Genomic DNA, 15,437 nt, shown 5'->3' with positions numbered 1-15,437 from the left:
ACTTGGGGGGGGAGCGGGGCTGGAAAAGGGAGGCGGGGCGCGGAATAAAGCGCGGGGTGGGGCATCAGCCGGGGGCGGGGCCTCTCTGCCCCTCCCTCGGGCTCGACCAATCGCAGCAGCGGCGGCGACACCCACCTCTGCTGCGATTGGTCGATCCCGGGGGATGGGCGTGGCGTCCCGGCCCTGCCTCCCCCTCCGCTCGGTGCCTATCGCCGCGCGCCATGCGGGCGGGGGGCGTGGCTTCCCGCAGGCCCCGCCCCTCCTGCCCGGTCCCGCGGCGGCGGCGGCGGCGGCGGCATGGCCGTCTGGACCCGGGCTTGTAAAGCGGGGCTGTTGGAGTTGTTGCTACGGGAACGCTGGGTGCGGGTAGGGGCGGAGCTGAACGGCGAGACGTTGAGTTTAACGGCGGAACCGGCGGGAGGCGGCGGCGAAGCGGCAGGGTTGAACGGCGTGGTGAACGGCAACGGGGAGGCGGCCGCCGCCGGCTGCGTGCGGAGGGTGCGGGTGGTGAAAGCGGAGGCGGGAGGGTTGGGGATCAGCATCAAGGGAGGGCGGGAGAATCGGATGCCGGTGCTTATCTCACGGATCTTCCCGGGCTTGGCGGCGGAACGGAGCGGAGCCCTCCGGTTGGGTGACGCCATCCTCGCCGTTAACGGCGTCGATCTCCGGGATGCTACCCACGATCAAGCCGTCCAGGCGCTGAAGCGAGCCGGCAGGGAGGTCATCCTCGAAGGTACGGATAAACTCCTCCCCGGTCCTTCCTCTCTCCTCTCCCGGTTTCCCAGTACCGAGTCCCGCGACAACCCCTGCCACTGTCACCGGGCTCCCGGACACCCCTTGGGCCCTTTTTCCGGTTACAGGACCCCACTCCTCCCCCTGCCCCACCCCGCTCACGGGACGCGCCCCCTCCCAAAGCCCCCAACTCCGGTGCTGGGTCGCGATGTGCCCCCACCCGACGTGGGGACAGAGGTGTCCCGGTTGGGCTGCTCCTGCTTGTGATGGGTCAGGGACCCCTGCCCGCAAGAGACAAGGTCCTGCCACTTCTTCTTCTTCTTCTTCTTCCCCCTTGGACAGAGCTAGGGTCCTCCTGGGCAGAACTGGTGTCCCCAGGACATGGCATCTCCCCAAGACTCAGTGTCCTCATCTTTGGGGAGAGAAACCCTAGGGATGGGTTCTTGTGCCCTCTGGGCAGGCTGTGGTTCCCCAGGGGGTGACTTAAGGCTCTGCCTGTATCCCCTGTCCCTGCAGTGCAGCCGTCTCGGGGCTGGCGTGGTGAAGCCACCAGCTCCTGCCAGACCTGTTCCCAGCAGCCCGACAAGCTCGGGCAGGACCTGCCTGGCCCGGCGGCGTGTGGCATGGGGCTCGTGCCGTGGGGCTCATGCCGCGGGGCACCACACCCACCAGGACATGACCTCCCTGTGCCGTGGCTCAGGGTGGTCTGTACAGGTCCCTGGTGCCACACACACAGTCCTGGTGTCCTGGCAAGGCTGGCTGTCCTCCTGCTGCTCTGTGGACACGGTGCCCGGTTATCTGCCCATTGGGCACTGGGCTGACCATGGTGCCGGGCACTCCTGCGCTCCCGCCTGCTCCCAGCACGCTGCGGGCAGGTGGGTGGGCTCACTGGCTTGGCTGGATTTGGCACAAGGTGGCCCAGTGCGGCTTGGGGACCGTGGTGTTGGGCTGTGGTGGGACAGGGCCACCATCAGAGGCAGTAGGAGTCCCACAGGACTCTGTGCCGGATTCACCATGTCCCCACCATGTCCTTTCCCCTTCTGCCGTCTCATGCTGCCCGGCTGTTTGATCCTCTCCCACGGGATCTCCGGCCCTGCAGCATGTTTGTCCCTCGCTTCCTCCACGGGCGCCGCGGCAGCCGCCTCGTCCCTTCCCACTGGAGCTACGGGGCTGCCCATCCAACAGTTGTGGCTGCCCCATGGCCTGGCAGAACCGTCCTGGCACTGGCAGGCCCTGCAGAGGAGCTGGAAGAACCTCGGTCCCACCGTCCCGCCCCGTCCATCCTCGCCAGGCCCTGGAGGTGCAGCTGCCCCACCAGGCAGGTGCCTGGGCCAGCCGTGGAACACGGCAGCACCAGTCCAGTGGGGCACCCTGGTGGGGCTGGCAGCCCCTGGCCGGGCGAGGGGGTTGGCTGTGGGGATGGTGCTGGGTGTCTTCCGGGGTGCCTCTGGCATGCCGGGGAAGGGAGCCCTTCCGCCTCTGTGGGCCAGCCTGGCAAAGGGCTGCGAGTGCCGGCCCACATACAAGCATGGGGAAACCTTCGGTGTTTCCCCTGCCAGCACCAACAGCAGGAGGGGGTTCCGGCCCCAAGGACGGATGGATGCCAGAGGGGGCTTGGCCCCAGTGAGGCCGGTGCTAACGCAGCATTGCTGAGCAGCTGCCTTCCTGCAGCAGGTCGTGTGAGGGGTGCCGGCAGTGCTGGGTTTCCTTTGCGGTGAGCGTGTAGGTGGGGCAGCAGCGGCTGTGCCGGGGTGGCTCTGTGCTGGCCACCGGGTCACCCCGAGCTGAAGGGGTGGCTGCAGGTGCTGCAGACCCACTGCCAGTTTGGCATGAGGTGCTCCTGGGACTGGTGCTGGAGACAATTGCCCACATCTGGCAAACAGCTGCTGAGCGGCCCCATGGCGGCAGCTGCTGGCTCTGCTGCTGCCCCGTGGCGTGTCCCTGCCCTGCCTGGCCAGGCAGCGGGATTAGGGGTGCGCAGGGACGGCGGTAATCCCGGGATCAGCACAGCGAGAGGCTAATATTAACTCGTTTGATGCCCGCAGCAAGGACAAGTGCCTCGTGGCAGCACGTCCCTGCCTCCCCACCCTGCTCAGCTCAGCAAATCCAATGGGAAGGTGGGGGGTTGGCCTGCCTGCTCCCCATCCCTGCCCACATCCCCCTGCCCAATCTCCATCCCTGCTGGCATCTCCTGGCAGGGGGATTTGCTGCTGGTGAGCCCTGGTCTGTGGCAGGCACCTGCCCACCAAACCTCAGAGTCTGAGAGCAGGACCTGGACCCCACCACCACCATCGTTCCTGCTCAGGCCCAGCACTGCTGTGCTGCTGGCCTGGCTGTGGGGGGTGTTGGCTTTCCCCAAGCAGTGAGGAGGTCCAGTTCATGGTGGATTACAGTTTATTTGCTTAGTTTTGTTTGGTTTTGACTCCCGTTGCCCTGGAGGGGGGGTGGATGTTGCTGTTTCTGGCACATTCCTCCATGGGGAATGGGCTGTGGGGGTTTGGCAGAGGCACAAGGCATGTGTGGGGCAGGGGAGCTGTGGGCAGGGGTCCATCAATGCTTGCTCATGGCTTTTCCAAGCGTGCCGTCATCCCTGCGCTGGCAGGCGGCTCCGCTGACCCTCCCTGACATCTTGAAGGCGTTGGCTTCCCCGAGCTCCATGCGAGCCCATGGCAGCTCCGCACAGGGCTCAGGGAGGGACGGTCCAGGGGGAATCAGAGTCAGTGCCTCCTTCCTTCCTGCCCAGCCTGGAGAGGAGCGTGGAGCCGGGATGTTGTGGCTGCAAAGCCTCCTCCTCGTCCTGACAGAGGGTCGAGACCTGCCCTCGGCGCCCGAGGCGCTGGAAACTTGGCCGGTGCCGCCCTGGCAGCGCGGCGCAGGATGGGCTGCAGCCTGACCTCCCGCCCGGCCCATTGTGCCGCGTCGCCTTCCCCTTCCTACGCTGGGGATGAGCCTGTCCCCTGCTCCTGACACCCTGTGCTGGGGGGCGGAAGAGTGCAGGGCTGTGGCACAAGACCTCTGCCCAGCCCTGACGTGTGTGTGTCCATCCCCAGTGAAGTTCATGCGGGAGGTGACCCCCTACATCAAGAAGCCATCGCTGGTGTCAGACCTGCCATGGGAAGGGGCTGCCCCGCAGAGCCCCAGCCTGAGCGGCAGCGAGGACTCAGGCTCCCCACAGCACCAGGGCACCCGTGACCGCAAGGTGATCCCTCTCAAGATGTGCTTTGCTGCCAGGAACCTCAGCATGCCCGACCTGGAGAACAGGTGAGGGCGGGGGCTGCCATGCACCCCTCAGCATGCTGGTTACCAGTGTGTGGGACCCCACTCCCCAAGGACCCCCTCGGATGGGGCGGGGGGCCATTGCCACGACCATGATCTCTCACTCACCCCACTGAGCTGTGAAAAGAAAACCTGGGGGGTTTCGTGGGGCCCAGGGCTGTGTCCATGGTAAAGGATTACATAGGATTACGGTAAAGGGGGGCCCTGCAAGACCCCCCAGCTTTGCCAGCCAGCAGGGCTGGTGCCAGGCTGCGCTGTGTCTCCTGGAACCCCAAACCAGTGCAGCCAGTTTGCAGGACTGGGGACTGGCCCGGACCAACCCAGCTGTGTCCCCTGGCAGGCTGATCGAGCTGCACTCGCCGGACAGCCGGAACACCCTGATCCTTCGCTGCAAGGACACGGCGACCGCTCACTCCTGGTTCACCGCCCTGCACTCCAACATCTCCGCGCTGCTCCCCCAGGTGCTGGCCGAGCTGAACGCCATGCTGGGCAGCGGCAGCGCGGCCGGCGGCAGGGAGGTGAAGCACATCGCTTGGCTGGCCGAGCAGGTACGTGCCGCCGCGCCTCTTGCTCCGGGGACAGGCGTGTCCCCACGGATGGCAGCGCTGGAGAGCCCTGCTACCCTCCCGTCCCCTGGCCCAGTGAGGGCCACCTTTCCCATGCCCGCAGCCCCCCAGTGCCTCTCACTGTCTCCTCCAGGCGCGGCTGGACGGGGGGCGGCAGCAGTGGCGGCCGGTGCTGATGGCGCTGACAGAGAAGGACCTGCTGCTGTACGATGGCATGCCCTGGACCAGGGACGCCTGGGCCTCCCCCTGCCACAGCTACCCACTGGTGGCTACCAGGTGGGCTGGGTCTGTTCCCCAGGGACTGGCTTCCATCAGCCACATCTGGCCCCTTTGCTCATGCCGTGGCGGAGCAGGGGGGAGACCCCAAAACACCCCTGCTGTGGTGCTGGTGCTGCCACGACCCTGAGCCCCCCCTCTGCATCCCCCAGGCTGGTCCACTCAGGCTCAGGCCGCCGCTCGCCCGCCCTGGGCTCGGAGCTGACCTTTGCCACCCGGACGGGCTCCCGCCAGGGCGTGGAGATGCATGTTTTCCGTGTGGAAACCCACCGGGATCTCTCCACCTGGACACGTGTCCTGGTCCAGGGCTGCCATGCCGCTGCTGAGCTGATCAAGGAGGTGTCTGTGGGTGAGTGCTGCAGGGGTGAGACCCTCGGGTACCTGAAGTGCATGCTGGAAAGCTGGGGAGTGATAGGACAAGGAGTGATGGCTTTAAGCTGGAAGAGAGGAGATTTAGGTTAGACATTAGAGGGAGATTCTTTGCTATGACGGTGGTGAGACCCAGGCCCAGGTTTCCCAAAGAAGCTGTGGCTGCCCCATCCCTGGCAGTGTTGAAGGGCAGGTTGGATGGGGCTTGGAGCAACCTGGGCTGGTGGGAGGTGTCCCTGCCCATGCAGGGGGGCAAAACTCGATGATCTTTAAGGTCCCTTCCAACCCAAACCAGTCCGTGATTCTGTGATGATTTTGTGATGCTCCGGGGTGCTGGCAGGGCGAGGGTGCAGTGGGACCTGGCTCTGGGGTGCCCAGTGCTGAGCTGTGCGGTGCCGCAGGCTGCGCGCTGGGCGGGCAGGAGGTCCAGCTCAACATCCACTACGAGAGCGGCTTCACCATCAGGCGTGAGGAGCCGGGCGGCAGCGTCCTCTTCCGCTACCCCTACGAGAGGCTGAAGATGTCAGCGGACGACGGCATCAGGACGCTCTACCTCGACTTTGGGGGTCCCGAGGGGGAGCTGGTGAGGATCAGAGGGGTCTTCCCCTGTTCCCCCCATCCCTGCAGCATCGCAGCTGCCTGGATCCCCCAGGCACGGCTTGGTGGGGACCCCCCAGCCTCAGCTATGGAGGCTCTGGGGCTTTGGGATGCCGGTGTGGGGGGGGTCTGACACTGCTCCCCATCTCCCCCACAGGCACTGGACCTGCACTCCTGCCCCAAGCCCATCGTCTTTGTCCTGCACACCTTCCTCTCGGCCAAGGTCACCCGCATGGGGCTGCTGGCATAGGCGGCCCTGGCCCCCCCGCCTGCCTCCCCCCACCTCAAACCAGCTGGGAGGGCTCACCCCTCCTCCCACCAGTGCCTTGCCAGGGCCGGGCATACAGCAGGATGGCTGCTCTGGGAGGGGCTGAGTCCATCCTGCTCCGTGCCGGTGGTCCTGAACCCACCTCCAGTGCTGGGGGGGCACAGGTACCAGCTTTAACCCTGCCCTGGCCCTGAAGCCATCGCTGAGATCACCACCTGTGCCTTGGAGTGGGGGGAAGCCCAGCTGCTCCCCCAGACTCCTGGTGCTCCCTCCCCCCATGCTGGGGGCGGGGGGGGGGGGGGGAGCGCCTGCCCCCTCCCCAAAGGGGGTCACATTGGCCCTTTCCCATGGGATTGGGCTTGAGCCATTGGAACCCCCCCATTGCTGCAGCTTGGGGTCCCATTGTCCCCTTGGGGAGCCACAGGGGGGGTCCCAGCTGCCCACCCTGCAGTGCAGGCAGGGGGGGTCTCAGCCCCCCTCAACAGGCAGTGACCCCCACAAAAACCTCCCAAAGCCAGAAAACAAGTGTGGTGTCTCTGCTGCCCTGGGCAGAGGGGCTGGGGCGCCCCCCTGGAGCTGCCCCCCCCCTCAGCTGCGCTGACCCCACGGCCTCCCAGACCCTGCAGGCTGTGCCCCCAGCCCAGCAGCTGCCGGGGGGGACTCACAGGCCTCCGCAGGTTTGGGGCAGGACGTGTAGATTGATGCACTTTCGCTTTTTTTACTCTTTCCTTCCCCCAAGGAGGGGGGGGCAGCTCCTGTACCCCTGGGTGCCGGGGGGAGTCGCCCTGAGCACAGTGGGAGTTGGACTCTCCCCCAGGGTCCCCCCACCTGGCTGAGGCCCCGTTACCCCCCCTCAGCCAAACTCTGCTGCACATTTTCTGCTTCCCATGGGGCTGTGCTGGCCGGGCGACCCCAGGGGGGGCCCCAGGGGGCTCCAGGACCCCCGGCCCGGGGTCACGGCTCGCACACAAGCACTACAGCCCCCCTGGGCACTGCAGCCCCTTCTATTTTTGTATTCTTTGTAAATCGCTATTTATATCGAATTTGCCTTTTCTGAGGTCTCCAAGTCTCGTTCCAGGGGTCCCAGAAGGGCTGTGGGTGCCACCAGGTGTGTGTCTGCCATGGGGTGTGTGTGAGTTAATTCCCAGTACAGTATATGGGGGTGTAGGCAGTGCTGGGCTGTCCAGTATGAGACTGGAATGTACTGGGCAGAGCCCGGGGGAGGGATGGGGGCATGGAGACTGGGGTGGGGGCAAGTTCAGCAAGAAATGGGAGGGCTTGGAGGGGCGGGGGGAACTCATCCGTGGGCACAGGGCAGCGAAGGGGGGGGGGGCAGTTCAGGGGTGTACAGAGAATCCCAGATTGATAGATTCCAGGCAGGAAGGGACCTCCAGATTAAGTGCTGGGTCTTGCACTTGGGCCACAAGATCTCCATGGAATGCTCCGGGCTTGGGGAGCCGCTGGAACCTGCCCCAATACGAGCCAGCGTGTGCCCAGGTGTCAGCACTCGTGTGGCCAGCAGGACCAGGGCAGGTCTCTCCTCCCGAGGAACAAGTGACAGAACGAGAGGAATCTGCCTCAGATTGTGCCAGGGGAGCTTTATTTTAGGTCTTTGGAGCAATTTATTCCTTAAAGTGTTGCCAGGCGGTCACAGCCCAGGCTGCCCAGGGCAGCGGAGGAGTCCCCGTCCCTGGAGGGGTTCCCAAGCCCTGTGGATGCGGTGCTGAGGGACACGGGGCAGGGCTGGGGGAGCGGTGATCTGAAAGGTTTTTCCAGCCACAACCACTCCGTGATTCTACAGGGCTCCGTGGCGGTGCAGGCGCACACCCGTGCAGGGGCCGTGCTCACACCTGCTCATGTCCAACCCACGCGCGTGTCCATGTGCGTGTCCGTGTGTGTCCGCGCTGCGGCCCCGGGGCGGGTCCCGGGGCGGGTCCCGGGGCGGGTCCCGGGGCGGGTCCCGGGGCGGGTCCCGGGGCGGGTCCCGGGGCGGGTCCCGGGGCGGGTCCCGGGGCGGGTCCCGGGGCGGGTCCCGGGGCGGGTCCCGGGGCGGGTCCCGGGGCGGGTCCCGGGGCCGCCGGCAGGGGGCGCGGGCGCAGGCGCAGCGCGCGCAGCGGGCGGTCCCGGGGGCGCCGCCGCCGGGCCGGGCCGCGACAGGGGCGGCCGCAGCGGGCGATGAGATGACAACGCCCACCCTGCAGGTACCGCGGGCGGGTGGCCCCGGGGCCGGGGGGAGGCTCCGCCGGGACGGGACGGGCCGGGGCCGGGGCCGGCCACCTTCCGCCGGGCCGCGCCGGGCAGGCCTCAACCGGCCCCGGGGCCGGTGATGGCCAAGAGGCCTCACCCGGTGCCGATCGGGGAAAAGCCGCAGCCGGCTCCGGTGCGGTGGCAGCCGCGGGAATGCCTCACCCGGTGCCGATCGGGGAAGGGCCCCACCGGTGCCCGTCGGGGTTGAGGCCTCCGGTGCCGGTGCCGGTGCCGATCAGGGAGGGGCCACCCCCGGGGCCGGTCGGGGCCTGCCGCGGTGCCGGGTTCAGCTGGGGCGGCCTCACCCAGCCCTTTGCCCCGCCGGGGCGGTGCTGGGGAGCAGGGCCTGGTCCTACCGGGGCTCCCGGTCCTACCGGCCTCTCTGGTGCGAGCAGGCCTGGCCCGGCCCCTCGGGGGTGGGGAAGGGCCTCATCTTGCGCCGGCCCCGGTGCCGCTCCCCGGCCCGCGGCCCCGTGTCCTCCCCCGGCAGAAAGCCATCGACCTGGTCACCAAAGCCACCGAGGAGGACAAGGCCAAGAACTACGAGGAGGCGCTGCGGCTGTACCAGCACGCCGTGGAGTACTTCCTGCACGCCATCAAATGTGAGCCGGGGGTCTCCGGAGGGGCTGCGGGCTGGCCCGTGGCGGCGCGGGGCCGCCGTGACGCTCGGGGGGGTCTCTGCAGATGAGGCTCACAGCGACAAGGCAAAGGAGAGCATCCGAGCCAAGTGTGTGCAGTACCTGGACCGGGCAGAGAAGCTGAAGGAATATCTGCGCAGCAAGAGCAAGCAGGGCAAGAAGCCGGTCAAAGAGTCGCAAAATGACAAGGGGTGAGTGGGGGGAGCAGGGACCCCCTGCCCCACGGCGGGGCTGGTCCCTCTCCTGACCTGTGTCCCCTCTCCCAAGGAGCGACAGTGACAGCGAGGGAGAGAACCCTGAGAAGAAGAAGCTGCAGGAGCAGCTGATGGGTGAGGGGCCAGGGGAGGACTCCTGACCAGCCATCATGAGGGGCAGCTATGGGGAGGGGGACAGGGGAGCCCCCAGCCCATGTTCTGTGCTAAGGGGCAGGGACTGGGGTGGGTGGGGGGCTCTGGTGGGGCAAAGGTGTGGGGAGGAACGGGGGCCCTGGCTCCCCTGGCTCTTGTCAGACACTGGCAGTGTGGCGCCCATCTCGGCAGTGCTGCGTGAGCCAGAGCCGCCCCCTCACAGGTGCCATCATGATGGAGAAGCCCAACGTGCGGTGGAGTGACGTGGCCGGCCTGGAGGGAGCCAAGGAAGCTCTGAAGGAAGCTGTGATTCTGCCCATCAAGTTCCCCCACTTGTTTACTGGTGAGGATGGTGGCAGCTGGGGTGTGTGCTGGGGTGGTGGCCCCGAGCAGGGGGACATGGGACCAGGCCTGTGTGGGGACAGGGAGCTGTGACACCAACTTTCTCCGCAGGGAAGCGCACACCTTGGCGAGGGATCCTGCTCTTTGGGCCCCCCGGCACGGGCAAGTCCTACTTGGCCAAGGCTGTGGCCACGGAGGCCAACAACTCCACTTTCTTCTCTGTTTCCTCCTCCGACCTGATGTCCAAGTGGCTGGGAGAGAGCGAGAAGTAAGCTGGCAGTGGGGATACATGGGATGGCTCCTGTCCTTCTTGCCAGCTGGGCTAGTAGTGCCGGAGCTCTGGCCAGGGCAGAGGAGCCACCAGCATCAGTGACCCTGTTAATGGGTCCCTGGGGAGAGCATGGGCAATCCCGAGCTTCCACAGCCCAGGGACAGCCCGTCTCCTGGCATGGCACTTACCCCTTGCACGGTTGCTGGAGTGTGCAGGGGCAGGAGGGGTGTGCAGGGGTCCTGGGAGGGGTGTGGGGGTCCCTGGGCCAGGACCCCATCCCCAGCCTTTGTCCCCAGGCTTGTGAAGAACCTCTTTGAGCTGGCACGGCAGCACAAACCCTCCATCATCTTCATCGACGAGGTGGACTCGCTGTGTGGCTCCCGCAACGAGAACGAGAGCGAGGCGGCGCGGCGCATCAAGACGGAATTCCTGGTGCAGATGCAGGGTGCGGGATGCGCCGGCGCGGGGTGGGCTGGGGGAGACACTGCCCTTGTTCCCATGGACTGCCCTGACCTGTCTGCTCACTGTGTGCAGGTGTGGGGAACAGCAGCGATGGGATCCTAGTGCTGGGAGCCACCAACATCCCCTGGGTGCTGGACTCGGCCATCAGGAGGAGGTGAGTGGGACATGATGGCCCTCGCTCCCGGGGGTCTGGCAGGGTTTGGGCTCACTCCCCTCCTGCCCACAGGTTCGAGAAGCGGATCTACATCCCCCTGCCTGAGGAGGCAGCGCGGGCCCAGATGTTCAAGCTGCACCTGGGGAACACCCCACACTCCCTGACAGAGGCCAACATCCATGAGCTGGCCCGGAAAACCGATGGCTACTCTGGAGCTGACATCAGCATCATCGTACGGGACGCCCTGATGCAGCCCGTCCGCAAGGTCCAGTCAGCCACTCACTTCAAGAAGGTGAGTAGGGGGGCTGCTCCAGGTGGGGGGGTCCCTCCCCGGGCTGCGGAGGGTCCCAATGCCATGGTCCCCATTCCGCCTGCTCCGCTGCAGGTCCGTGGCCCCTCCCGCACCACCCCCGGTGCCCTGGTGGATGATCTCCTGACGCCGTGCTCGCCCGGAGACCCCGGCGCCATCGAGATGAGCTGGATGGAGGTGCCTGGTGACAAGCTGATGGAGCCCACTGTCTGCATGGTGAGTGCCACCCCCCCGCCCCCATGGGGTGCTTAGCCCCCAGGGCTGGGCTGGGCCCCCCCAGCAGCTCCCCCTCCCCATGTTGCAGTCGGACATGTTGCGCTCTCTGGCCACCACCCGCCCCACAGTCAATGCTGAGGATCTGCTGAAGGTGAAGAAATTCACGGAGGACTTTGGACAGGAAGGTTAAGGAGGTGGGGGTGGTTGGGTGTGGGGCTGGGGGGGCCACGCTGACAAGGCACTGTCACCCCCCCGGCCCCCACGCCGGCTGTGCCAAACGGGTTCATCTTTGCTCACATCTCACCCATCGCACCGCAGGAGCACGGCCCGGGGGGACTGACACTAAGGGGGGGCCCCACGCATGGCCTGGGCGGGCTGGAGCCCCCCCGCTGCCCCCCACTCTTCTTCTGGCTCTTTTTTATTTTTTAACTTAATGCTGCTTTGGGTTCTGTCTTGTTTATATGAAAATAAAAACAATCTAAAAGCTTCCACTGGAGTCTGGGCCCCCTCTGGGGGGGGGCTGCCTCTCAGCCCCCTCCTGGTGCTCCACACGCAGCTCCAGGCCTCCCACCACGGAACCTCACCCAGCATTGGCCCGTGCCAGGACCCTGCGCCCCAGTGAGCCCTGGAGAGGGATATACCCCTCACCCCCAGCCCCCCACCATAATTCCAGGGGGAAGGGGCAAGAAGGGCCAGGAGCCACGCCGAGGCTTCACGGTCTGTATTGGCTGCAGTAACACCTCGGGGGATCCCCCCGCGCTTTGGCCAAGGCACGGCCAGGTGCCCAGTGCCGGAGGAGCCCTGGGCAGGCCCCCCGCTCTGGGCAGAGCCCCTGCTCTGGGCTCCCCCACGGCTCCCCTGGGGTGGCCGCTGGCAGCAGTCAGTCCAGGAGCTCCATCCAGGAGACGTTGGTGAAGGTGCGGGTGTCCATACGGTCGACATAGAGGATGCCATCCAGGTGATCCACCTCGTGCTGGGCGATGCGGGCGGCCCAGCCCGTCGCCTCCCAGTTCACCGGATCTCCCTGCTCGTTCACGCCTGCTGCCGGGAGAGCCACGGTTGTGTTGGGGAGCAGGGGTGTCACCCCCAGGACCGGGCAGGGCAGGACCCCGGGGAGAGCAGGGGAGGGGGCAAGCAGGGCAGAACCCCCAGGGGGAGGGGTCCGTACCGGAGACATGGACGGCCCAGTGCCGCGGGACGTAGGCAGAGAAGCCGCGGAGGCTGGTGCAGCCCTCGGGGCCCGTGACCAGACGGGCATCCAGGACGCGGAGCACGGGGTTGACGATGAGGCGGAGCGGGAAGGGCTCGATGCGGTGGGCTCGGCGGAGCTCGGGCGGGTACTGGCGGCAGCGGGCGGGGGTCAGCTCGGCAGCGAAGACCCGCAGCGGCACCCCCAGCTGCGGGGCGCTCAGCCCCAGGCACGGCCACCGCCGCAGCCCGCCCGCCAGCGCCGCCGCCAGCGCGCGCAGCTCGGGACCGCCCAGGCGCTCCGGGGCCACGGCGGCGCTGGCGGCCCGCAGCACCGGGGCTCCCGCCTGGCAGGGGACGGCGAAGGGCGGGGCTGGCGGGCCCAGCACCCGCCGCCGCAGCGCTCGCCAGTACGATCGCTCCCGTTGGCCCCAGCCCGCCCCGTCCCCGCACCCGCGCACCGGGGGGCCCGGGCGGGCCCGGCCCGCGAGCCGCCGGCCCACCGACACCGCCGCCATGGAGCTAGACCGACCACGCGGCGCACGGAGGCAGGGAGCGAGTGCGACGCCTGGCGGAGCGGAGGACTCAGCGGCAGGAGCCGCAGGCGGCAGAGCGCGAAGGCGCCGCCTGGCGGCGGGGAGGACTCGCAGCACGCGGTCCCGGCAGGGCAGGAACTCGGGGAGGGGCGGCACGGGGCGGGGGGGGCACAGGCGGGGGGGGGGGCACAGGCAGCGGGGGGGCACAGGCAGCGGGGGGGCAGGCGGGGCCGATGAGGCCTCTTCGCGCCCAGGAGACACGGGTCTCAGGGTGACACAGCCCGCCCCAGCCACCCCCCCCGCTACTCTGTGGTTGTGGGGACGTCTGGCAGTGAAGACCCCTCCTCAAGGGGCACCTTGTCCCCTTCCCCGGGCAGGGTCTCCAGACACGGGGGGATCTCTTGGGGCGGCTCCGGCAGGAGGAAAGCCAACGGCTCCCTCAGGGCAACCACGTCGATGCGGCCCAGCCAGCCAAAACGCTGCAGTTGGGTGGGGGGGATGCCTGCCAGACAGGGAAAGGGGGGTCAAGGGGGGCCACAGTGGGATAGGGGCTTGTAGGGGGGAAGCCACAGATGGCACCCTCCCCACGAGAAACAAACCCCCAGGGGGCTTACCCAGTGCCTGAGCGATCTGAGCTGGAGGAAAGAGGACCTGGAGGCAGCGGTTGAGGTAGGGAAGCAGATCTTCCAGGAAAACTGTGCAGAACTGGGCAAAAAGCTCCTGCTCCTGTGTGCTGAAAGCCGCCTCCTCCGCCCGGTGAAAAGCCAGGATGGTCTTGGTCACCTGGAATGAGGAAAGTTGTTAAGTCCATGAAAAGCGAGCCAAGAATTGCGAGAAGCAGCAGCTCCAGGCAGCTCACCTTGCCCAGCGCATCCTCCAGGCAGGTGGTGACATCCTGGGCCAAGGCAATGGGGCAGCAGAGCCGAAGGTCATTGAAGGCAACAAGGAGACCATTGAGGAAACAGGCAAGAGGTGGAAAATCCAGCAGGACCATGGGAGGCTGCAGCGTTCCTGGCTGAGCCGAGGGCATCGGCACCCCTGCACTGCCCCCCAGGACAGCTGGAGTGGAGATGAGCGTGTAGGCATTCATCTCCTCCTGAAACTTCTCCACAGTTTCCTCCACTGCCTTCTCAAAGGCAGCAGCAGCCACGCGCTGGAAGAGGGGGGCCAGCTGTCCACGGAAATCAGCCCCCACCCTGCTGAAGGAGAGACCAAAGTACATGCACTGCCCCAGCAGCGAGTCCAGGCGGCCGCCCACCCTGCGCTGGAGATCCCGTTCCAACGTCTGCAGGAACTCGGAGACCTTCTGCAACACCCAGCTGTGGAAAATGGCCCCCTCGTTGAGGGGCTGCCCCTCGGGGGGCAGCAGCGGCTCCTCGTCTGAGAAGATGGCACGATACTGGGTGACGATGTCAAAGAGGTGAACACGACAGGCCTCGATGGTCTTGGAGATGTGGAAGTAGGGATCGTCGTCAGGGATGGAGGCCTGGATGGAGCGCAGCCAGGCGTCCCGCGCCTGCAGGAACTTGATGCGCAGCTCGGCCTCCGTGAAGACGTCCATGCGCCGCAGGTACCCGATGACCCGCAGGCAGGCGGGCAGCTGGATGGTGCTGCGGAGCTGCTGGATCAGCTGGCTCAGCATCAGCTGGGACGACTGCTGCACCTCGTCCACGATGCCCTGCGGAGGAGAGGGGGCTCAGCGCGGGGGACACGGGGTGGCCACAGGGGCTACGGGGCGGCTACGGGGGCTACCTGGATGACAGGAATGCTGCTGTGCTTCCTCTCCAGCCGGCGCACGTAGGCAGCGAGCTCCAGCGCCTCCTCGTAGTAGCCGTTCCGGACACAGGTGTCCATGAGCTGTGGGATTTCCAGGATCTCCAGGATCTCCGTGTGCCGGTTCAGCGTCAGGCTGTTCATCCGGCGGCTGCAGGCGATCTCCTCGGCATCACGCATGAAGTTCCTGTGGGACTGGGATGGGCTCAGGATGGGATCGGCATGGCCCCCTCCTGCAGCAGGGGATCCGGGGACCCCTCAGCCCACACCAGCCCCTCCAGAGCCGCCCCCAGGCCCAGCCAGCCCCATCCTCGCTGGGCTCAGCACCAGGACCCCCCTCACCCTCCCCAGCCCTCAGGAGCCCCCCTTGATGCCAGGGCTGCTCCTGTCCCCCCCAGACCCATCCCCAGCCCTTTCCAGCCCCCCTTAGCCCGTCTACTTCCACCGCTGCCTTCCTCTCCCGGTCCCTCGAGCCCGCAGAGGGTCCCCCCGCTGCCGCGCTCCCCGTCCCCGCACCGGCAGGCATCCTGGAGGGCGGGCAGGCGCTCCAGCAGGCTGCCGAGGCGGCTCTCGATGCCGCCGAAGCCGCGGCCGGCGCGGCCGGTGCACTCTGCGGAGCGGATGAAGGCCCGGTAGTGCTCGAAGGCCAAGCGGCGGGTCTCGGCCCCCACCCGCGCCCGCTCCGCCGCCAGCCGCGCCGGCTCCCGGCCCAGCTCCGCCAGCCCCAGCGCCGCCAGCTCGGCCACGTAGGCGGAAAGCTCGGGGCCGCCGGGCCCCGCCGCCGGGCCGCGCAGCCAGGCCAGCAGCCGGGCCTCCTCCGCCGCCGCCGCCATCGCGCCGCCCGGAGCCCGCCGCGCCGCCACGACACT

The 15,437-nt window shown here is 67.4% G+C and overlaps 3 protein-coding genes across 4 annotated transcripts; 2 read left to right on the top strand and 1 right to left on the bottom strand.

Annotated features, from left to right (window-relative positions):
- Positions 1 to 282: 282 nt before the first annotated feature.
- On the top strand, positions 283 to 7,108 carry SNTB2 (syntrophin beta 2). The gene is made up of 7 exons (XM_051629448.1): positions 283 to 733; positions 3,783 to 3,993; positions 4,349 to 4,556; positions 4,708 to 4,850; positions 5,003 to 5,199; positions 5,621 to 5,802; positions 5,974 to 7,108. The coding sequence occupies exons 1-7, from the start codon at positions 298 to 300 to the stop codon at positions 6,064 to 6,066; spliced, it is 1,470 nt and encodes a 489-aa protein (XP_051485408.1). The 5' UTR covers positions 283 to 297; the 3' UTR covers positions 6,067 to 7,108.
- Positions 7,109 to 8,172: 1,064 nt separating this feature from the next.
- On the top strand, positions 8,173 to 11,560 carry VPS4A (vacuolar protein sorting 4 homolog A). The gene is made up of 11 exons (XM_051629680.1): positions 8,173 to 8,285; positions 8,822 to 8,933; positions 9,016 to 9,160; positions 9,237 to 9,298; positions 9,540 to 9,659; positions 9,770 to 9,926; positions 10,226 to 10,374; positions 10,464 to 10,545; positions 10,618 to 10,837; positions 10,931 to 11,071; positions 11,160 to 11,560. The coding sequence occupies exons 1-11, from the start codon at positions 8,265 to 8,267 to the stop codon at positions 11,259 to 11,261; spliced, it is 1,311 nt and encodes a 436-aa protein (XP_051485640.1). The 5' UTR covers positions 8,173 to 8,264; the 3' UTR covers positions 11,262 to 11,560.
- Positions 11,561 to 11,777: 217 nt separating this feature from the next.
- On the bottom strand, positions 11,778 to 15,420 carry COG8 (component of oligomeric golgi complex 8). Of its 2 annotated transcripts, none has more exons than XM_051629679.1 (5): positions 15,085 to 15,420; positions 14,548 to 14,755; positions 13,655 to 14,473; positions 13,410 to 13,578; positions 11,778 to 12,109 (listed from the first exon to the last, which is right to left on the bottom strand). In XM_051629679.1, the coding sequence occupies exons 1-5, from the start codon at positions 15,399 to 15,401 to the stop codon at positions 11,952 to 11,954; spliced, it is 1,671 nt and encodes a 556-aa protein (XP_051485639.1). In that variant the 5' UTR covers positions 15,402 to 15,420; the 3' UTR covers positions 11,778 to 11,951. The 2 variants fall into 2 exon arrangements, with proteins under 2 accessions (XP_051485639.1, XP_051485638.1); XM_051629678.1 differs by lacking the exon at positions 11,778 to 12,109 and adding an exon at positions 12,787 to 13,297.
- Positions 15,421 to 15,437: the final 17 nt, after the last annotated feature.

This window comes from Apus apus, chromosome 11 (assembly GCF_020740795.1).
Source record: "Apus apus isolate bApuApu2 chromosome 11, bApuApu2.pri.cur, whole genome shotgun sequence".
Classification (NCBI taxonomy): domain Eukaryota; kingdom Metazoa; phylum Chordata; class Aves; order Apodiformes; family Apodidae; genus Apus; species Apus apus.
The sequence above is the reverse complement of the archived record's forward strand: the minus strand, read 5'-3'. Positions and strand labels throughout refer to the sequence as shown.

Bases quoted from the DNA above. Each gene is read 5' to 3' on its own strand.
- VPS4A (XM_051629680.1), top strand. From the start codon at position 8,265: ATGACAACGCCCACCCTGCAG. The intron at 9,299-9,539 runs GTGAGGGGCCAG...GCCCCCTCACAG, and splicing joins GCTGCAGGAGCAGCTGATGG to GTGCCATCATGATGGAGAAG. The intron at 11,072-11,159 runs GTGAGTGCCACC...CCCATGTTGCAG, and splicing joins TGGAGCCCACTGTCTGCATG to TCGGACATGTTGCGCTCTCT.
- COG8 (XM_051629678.1), bottom strand. From the start codon at position 15,401: ATGGCGGCGGCGGCGGAGGAGGCCCGGCTGCTGGCCTGGCTGCGCGGC. The intron at 14,474-14,547 runs GTAGCCCCCGTA...TCTCCTCCGCAG, and splicing joins GCAGCATTCCTGTCATCCAG to GGCATCGTGGACGAGGTGCA. The intron at 13,298-13,409 runs GTAAGCCCCCTG...CCTGTCTGGCAG, and splicing joins TCAGATCGCTCAGGCACTGG to GCATCCCCCCCACCCAACTG.
- SNTB2 (XM_051629448.1), top strand. From the start codon at position 298: ATGGCCGTCTGGACCCGGGCTTGTAAAGCGGGGCTGTTGGAGTTGTTG. The intron at 4,557-4,707 runs GTACGTGCCGCC...TGTCTCCTCCAG, and splicing joins TCGCTTGGCTGGCCGAGCAG to GCGCGGCTGGACGGGGGGCG. The intron at 5,803-5,973 runs GTGAGGATCAGA...TCTCCCCCACAG, and splicing joins GGGGTCCCGAGGGGGAGCTG to GCACTGGACCTGCACTCCTG.